The sequence below is a fragment of the Alexandromys fortis genome, unplaced genomic scaffold, assembly GCF_014885135.2.
Source record: "Alexandromys fortis isolate MF-2015 unplaced genomic scaffold, M_Fortis_MF-2015_v1.1 scaffold_15, whole genome shotgun sequence".
NCBI classification, from domain to species: domain Eukaryota; kingdom Metazoa; phylum Chordata; class Mammalia; order Rodentia; family Cricetidae; genus Alexandromys; species Alexandromys fortis.
Window position 1 is genome coordinate 19,004,738 of NW_026067911.1, and position 7,305 is coordinate 19,012,042.

General features: G+C 45.1%; 1 protein-coding gene across 1 annotated transcript; it reads right to left on the minus strand.

Annotated features, from left to right (window-relative positions):
• Positions 1–1,340: 1,340 nt before the first annotated feature.
• Positions 1,341–6,906, minus strand: Ufm1 (ubiquitin fold modifier 1). The gene is made up of 6 exons (XM_050138437.1): positions 6,772–6,906; positions 6,637–6,693; positions 4,470–4,527; positions 3,762–3,801; positions 2,759–2,791; positions 1,341–1,532 (listed from the first exon to the last, which is right to left on the minus strand). Coding segments are annotated over exons 1-6 (258 nt in total). The 5' UTR covers positions 6,774–6,906; the 3' UTR covers positions 1,341–1,464.
• Positions 6,907–7,305: the final 399 nt, after the last annotated feature.

The window sequence follows — 7,305 nt, forward strand, 5'->3', positions numbered from 1 at the left end:
GGGGAATATATGAGACACGAGATAAAAATTGAGACATTACTCATTAATTCAGTACATGTTTATTGAGCACTTGTATTGCTAGCTCTAGGGAGCATGTGACAGACAGCCCCTCACCCCCAAAGAGCTCACCGCTGGAGCAGAGCCGCCCAGCTCAATCATGGCAGCACCTAATTCATCCTGCAAGATGTGCGAAGACATGGGTTTCCTCTGGAGAGGCAAAGGAGAGCTTTGAAAACTGCCTTCCTGTTGGGAGAAGGGAACTGGCTCACCTCAGGGTGTCTGTGTGTGGGCAGAGGACGGCTGTGGAGTTGGTTTTCTTTCCATGTGGGTTTTGGGAATTGAACTCACTGTCGGGCTTGCAGAGCAGAGCTTTGTAGGACTGATGACCTCGGCTGGGCTCTGCCCTGCACTCTTCCTGTAGATTGCTGTGGGCTGCTCTGAAATGTGTGTGCAGTTGCCTTCTGGTCCTGTACCCAGTACTCTTCCCCTTTCTCACTTCTCCCACCTTACTGTAGCTTCTGACTTCCCCTGCTGCCCGCCTTCCATTCTCATCACTGCCTTTGCTCTTCTGGCAAGAGCCTGGCCGTCTTTGCTTCCCTGGCTTTTACCTACTTGTGACCAGTGCTAACGGCTTCCTTAGGCTCACTGTTCATTAGGGTCACCCCATCAGCACAGGGTACTGCTTCTCTGAGCTTTCTTCTAAGCGTGCATCTTCTCTGCAACATTTTCTGGATGCTGCTCAAACAGAATCCTAAAAAGAAAGGGTTTAAGGCCTTCTGTCTGGACCCTGTATACAACATTGTCGAGGAATGCTTAATTTAGCTGAAGGTACTTCTCTGTGTTGCTGTCAATTCCCACCAGGACACAACTGATTTCGTAAGATCACTATGTCGAAGCTATTCGCTGTAAGACAGCAACTTTACACACATAAATGTTAGATCCCATAATTTAATTTTGCTTTTGTATAAAATTTAACTGTTCATGGAAACACCTATTAACTTCATCACAAACAGTATGATTGAAAATCTAAACATGGGCCTGCAGGTGAGATGCTGTTGAGCCAAATGACTCTATGGTCAGTTATCCTTTATATTTTAAAATTGGAAATACATTCGATACTGTGAATTTTGATTTTCCAAATGTTCCTGAAAAGAATAATCGAACCCATCCTCTGGTTGTTGTTGGCTTTGTTAGTTTTTGAAGAGCACAGTCCATCTGTCACAGAAGTGCCCTCTTCTTCTGGCGAGGCAGCCGTCACCCACTGTGGGACCCATGGTCGGTACCCTCCACTCAAAGGCATTCTCTCTTCCCATGAACAGAATGAAAAGAAGGGGCAAGAGTCAACTTTCCTTGTTTCATTGATTCTTGGTGCTTTCACTGTATCATGAATGCCTGATTTTAACCACACAGCAACAACAAACACCAGTATTTATTCTGAAAGGTGTGGATTCCAAGAAGCGGACATCAGCAACTTCCAACTCGGTCTCTAGGAATGATCCGCAGCTCTGAGCCATGTTTCAGAAAAACATTTCCTACACAAACAAACAAAAATGCAAAGTTACGCTGTAAAGAGGACAATATCAGCATCTAATGGGCACACAGCAAATGATCCCTTAAGGGAGGGAGGAAGCCCCAGCATCCTCAGAGCTGGTACCCGTTCTTCAAAGCCCCGCCCCCACTCCTCCTCCAGCCTCACAGATCAACATGAAGGCACACCGGCCACTGCCATGCCAGCAAATGCAGTAACGTCCACCAATGGTGCCATCAACACAGAAACAGTAAATCCAAGGTCAGAGAAGGCTACTGAGATACTCTGATACTCGGGTTCAAGCGCCTGGTGAGATTATAACAAAGTCCGGTGGCGCACATGATTCTATTGAGATGAAGAACTGCATGCGAGAATAAGCAAGAATTCAAATGACTATACGCTAGCAAACTTCTAGAATCAAAAAGACAAAAACTTCCTCCATATCATACGAGATCTTACGTAATACAGTGCCTCAGAATTTTCAGTGAATAATCATTTCAATTTAAAATATACACTCAAGATCATTGCTTATGGCAACAAACACCCACAACTGTAAAGCACTCTTCATTTTCTAGATTTGTGACTTTCACCAGTGCCCTACAAAGACAAGGTGATTGTCATATATCAAAATCTTCCAAACACAATTGTCTAAAAGCCAAGAATTGTTTGAGAATGAGTCTCTATTATATTAAACAGTATGGCTTCAGAGCATTATGATTAGAATATCAGCCAGAGGACATATTTTAAAATAAATACAGACCCCCCCCCCAGGTTAAGAGTGTCTTTACTGAAGTTCAAGACACACTAACCCTACCTGATGGCCAAGATGCAATGTTTCATGCTAAGCTATGTTCACAGTTTGAACGCTAGTGAGAACTCAGTCTTTACAATGTTAGAGGCTATAGCTGTGCAAAGAAGTGCCAGCATGGTTAGCAACTTCCTGGATGCTAACCATGTACTATTCAGACTTTAAGCAATTCACTGACTGCCTCAATCACCTTCAGCTTTCTTTGCTATGCACATTAAATACTTTTAACTCCTAAACCACTATTAATCCGGCTTGCATTTACTTGGAGTGAAAACCATAGAAATTATACATAAATGAAACCAGTTGTCACCGAGTTACAAGCAGATTGCCACAGCTCTACACAGCTGTGTCTTCTGAAAAATCTTATCTAGTTGAAATGAATAAAAAATTCAGTTTCGATGGACACACAGGCAGACACTCACCAGCAGTCTGTGCAGGATTTATTCCTATTCCATCTAGAAAATAAATTATAAATCATGTAAGTTATTCCTAAAGCGAAAACGATTTAAATAGTAACAAGGGATTTGCCAGAAAAGCGTTGCTATGGGAACTGGCAAAGGTGGGCAACCTCGATCCCAGGACACAGACAAGAGTCTCCTAAGATGAGTCCACCCGTCTGTGGACACCTCCCATGACTCTCATACACTCTATAAAGATGGTTTACATCCTATTTTGCTATACGTAGTCAACAGTGTCACTTCTTCTTTAAGCAACACACACCTATGTGCGCCACCAGTCCTTTCCACTGCTGGCGGCATACAATCCCCAAGAGAGGACACATTTTTTTCCATGTTCTAGTGACACGCAGCATGTCTGAAACATTTCCACGGGAGAATCGTCAACAATCTTTCTTTAGTGTGACAACACACAGTATGTCACAGCAGGAAATCCAGTTATATCTAAGTTACGTGAGCTACTGCACCTGCCCCCTGCCTGGGGGAGGAACGACTGCACAGGCCGTTTACCACCTGCAGCCATTTATACATAGAAGATGGACATGTGCCGCTCACGGCTCACCCACTGCTTTGCTACTAAGGCCAGTCCCACTGGAATCTGCACCAGGGCGCCAAGGGACTCTGATTTTAACTGAATATATCTAAACTGAAAAGTACTGCACACCTGTAAACCACTTTCCTATTAGCACAGGAAGGTACAGGGAAGTCACATCTCTGCTTAACTTCCTATACTCTAAAGCGCTTTCTGATACAACTTAGCATGTATGTAAGCCTTGCCAGAAAGGAAGAAATAGGGACACTAGATACCATGAAGCTTTCCTAACCTAAGGCAGAAGAGATTGAGCAGTGTTCATTACATGCAGTGGCCTCCACTCAAAGTTTACCATTAAGTGTACGGTAACATAAACAGGGGCTTTGGGGATTCAAGTCACACCGTCTCCAGCACTTATGGTTTAAGGTGAATTCTTACCATTAGTAATAATTGCACTTGTTGCTGCAGGAACTTTAAACTGAAAGGGAGAAATGGAAAAACATCACCACCATTTGTAAGGAACCATGAAAGACAGAATGAGGATGGAGCTCCTATTATCAACACTATAATTCTAAAATCCAACAGCCTTTTAGAGAAAGAAAAAACAGCAAAAAAAGCAGTCACTAGAGTATAGAGTGCAGCATCAGAGTTTGGTATGCTCATAGCCCAGGGACCAACACCACCACTAAAACAGAAAGTCGAAGTCTTCCAAATCACATTCTGGTGCTGACTGCCCAGCTCAACCTACACTTCTGAGTGCTGTGCCCAGACATGCTTTATAAACAGTTCTGATAATTGCAGCTAGAAAATGCTCACTTCTTAAAAACAGAAAAGGCCAATGCATTTTTTAAAAAGCTAGACACTTCAAAACAATGAATTTTTACCAAAAGTACACCCAAAATAGGTTGATATAAGATTAGTTCTTTAATAAAAACAACTCACATGTCTCTGATACATTCATTCACTGAATTAAACAGCTGTGCCAGCTTGCTCACCTCATGGTTTTCTAACAAGAGGATAGAGCACCTTACAGCACGAGCCCAGCTACAATCGGCAGGGATATGGGGTGGGGAGAGGCACAGTGTGTGAAAATACACAAAAGACAAAAACAAAAGCGAGCCAGACTGCATCCACTAGGCCACTTACTTCTTCCGCGGCAAACTTCAACACGGCCGTGAACGGCGTACTTTCCGGAACACTGAGACTGCAACAAAGAAACACGAGTTTAAAGACTCTCAGAGTGTATTTCACTGCAAAGGAGGGAAACTGGTTTCCTCAGGCTGGTCTCAAACTCAGGAGGCTCTGTTTGCCTCTGCCTTCCAAATGCTGGGATTAAAGGCTGTGCCAGTGTGCCAAGGAGGAGGTGGCTACCAGCAAGGTCAGTCTCTCCCTGCTCCTCAGTCTACTTTTTGCCGCTCATCTAAACTTCTAAAAAGCAAAACAAATCAAAACAAACAAAGAAAAAACAAAAGCATTGATTATGCCCAAAAGACAGACACCTCCCAAGCAGAGAAAATAAAAATAAGAAGCTAGCATTCTCTCTAAGCTTCTCTATTTGCCATCGCATATAATGTCTAGACATCAACTACTGTCACATTAGGTCTAAGCCTCCATCCTCTTCCGCCGCCTCTGAATATGTAAGTCACCCCGTGCTGTACTGACTTTCAAAAGAAGTGAAAATGGTGTTTCTCTGCTAGCATTTTCCCTCCAAATGTTGTTTAATGACTAAAATTTGTATCCTTGTTTTCCTTTCTTTGGGGATGGGGGTAGTGGAGCAGAGAATAAAAATAAAAGTCTAATAGTCCTAACAGTGACTTGTTTCACATCTTCTGATACACTGGGGATGGGAGGCTTACCAAGTTTTCAGTAGCAGTTCCAGGTTCTTGGGTCAACAGACTGCACACGTGCACACTTCCACACATGCATTAAACAAATGCAACACTGATCGATTCATCAACATTTATTCAGCTGCAGGGTATTAACCGAAAAGGTCCAATGCTCCAGGAACTCTGATACTGGCACTGACTAGAGTAAGGTGTCCTGACTTAACCTACCTCAATTCTGAGCAGACTCAACAGGTGGATTATAGAAACAGGCTTTCACAACCATAGTCATGTTCTTACGGCAAAGGTAGGGGAGATGTTTACGGGTACTGCATGAAAACGAGAGAACTCCCCTTTCACGTCTTTTGATCGAGGGGCAAGGAGTCGTGGACATTTTGAAAACAAAACTACTTTCCGAAAATAGGAAAAAAATGAGCAAATTTGAGGGGACCATAGCAGAATGCTAGTCATCAATGCTCTTCTAATTTTCTCCAGGAACAGCGTCAAAAACCGAGAACATACATGGGTGGATTTACAGATGGCCTTCCACCAAGCAAAACAGACCAGAGAGAGGTGCCCACCAGATCCAAGGATGCTTGCGGGAGTGATATAAAAATAAAAAAGGCAGACCACAGACTTTCACCCTCATAGGAAATAAGAGGGGATGACACCGGTGAGGGAAGAAAGACAGCTTAAAAAGCATCTTGACAAACGATGAAAAGAAGTATGAAGGCAGAGATGCTGCAGGAAATCACCCCGCGGAAGAGAGTGTGGGTATCTGAAAAGCGATAGTTCAGAGAAGGGGCTATTTCTGGAGAGATGGAGGGGTAAGAAGACCGTTTTAGAGATGGAAGGGCAAAGGGACAACGGGCCGAGAAGCTGGATGAGTCCCTGGTGGGAAGTCACCAAAAGCGGTGACAGCTGCGATCGGATCAGCTAGCGGGACCTGGGTGCCGCTCACACACCATGGAAAGATTCTAATGAAAGTTTTGCCGGTTCGCATAGGCCTTCCAGCTGCAGTTACTCAAAAGGGGCCATACTTAAAAATCATAACAGAACTGAGCCAGGTAGCCGGTGTCAGCCACCAACTCAATTGCTCAAGCATAAAGGGCCCCACACCCACAGTCCCCAATCGTGCTAAGGACGTTTTATTAAGAGTCAGGTGTACCTGACTTGGGGTTCATCACCGAGGCACCAACAAAACAAAAAAAAACTCTGAAGTTAACAGCGTTAGGTTCGGACCTGTCAAGAGTCCAGACTTGAGAAAGTCTTCCCTAACTTCCGGTAACAGCTGGTCCAAGTGATTAAAGACCTTTAAATCACGCAAAAGGGACTGATGGAGCTACGTGTTGCATCCTTATCCAAAGTTTTTCGCGTTACACCTGCCCACCCGGTGCAAACCGAGGGGTTTTGGCTTCTCAACATAAATGCTGCGCCCCTCTTCTTGCACGCTCCTGTCCCGCCCGGCTGTAGCCCGGCCTGTCACTCACACTTTGTACGGTAGCCGCGGATCCGACGTCAGCGTGATTTTAAAGGACACCTTCGACCTGAGGGAGAGAACGAGATGGTGTTACGATCGGGTCGGGCTGCGGGGCCAGGGCCGGAGCGGAGGGACGGACACTTACATGGTGGAGCCGCCGCACACACACCGCGCCTAGTCGCTCGCCGCGCTTCCTCGATGGCCGGCAGCGGGGACCTTCGCGGCCCACGTCGCCCTTCCGTGCGGCTATCCACAGCGCGCCTGAGAAACGTACAGGCACACGCAGGCCACAGCAGACAGCTAGACGAAAGTCAACAATTGTTTTCTAAGTGCAAAGCCATCAGTATGAAGTATCAATGATAGATATGAAATATGTTTCTACTTTGGATTGTTAATTGATAATTTTTTAGTCAGGCAGTATAATGGAAGTCAAACAGTGTCGTCACTAGGTCCCCACTAGCTGGTCAGGGCGGAAGTAGGGGATGTGAGGCAGCCGGACGTGGCAGCGGAACTGGGGGCGGGACTCGAGACCGGGCGGATGGGGGAAGCGTTGTGGAGTTGCCAAGTAACCACCGGCACGCTCAGATCAATGCCAGAGAAGCTGGATTCAATCACTTTACTTAACAGTATTCTTTGATCTTTCTAGCGTTCCTGTTAATAAGATATACATTCCGTATAG

What these genes read in the sequence shown, in the direction of transcription:
- Ufm1 (XM_050138437.1), bottom strand. An exon ending in CCGCGGCTACCGTACAAAGT is followed by an intron (nt 4,528 to 6,636) that starts GTGAGTGACAGG and finishes TCTTTGTTGCAG; the next exon opens with TCTCAGTGTTCCGGAAAGTA. An exon ending in AAATCCTGCACAGACTGCTG is followed by an intron (nt 1,533 to 2,758) that starts GTGAGTGTCTGC and finishes TTGTTTGTGTAG; the next exon opens with GAAATGTTTTTCTGAAACAT.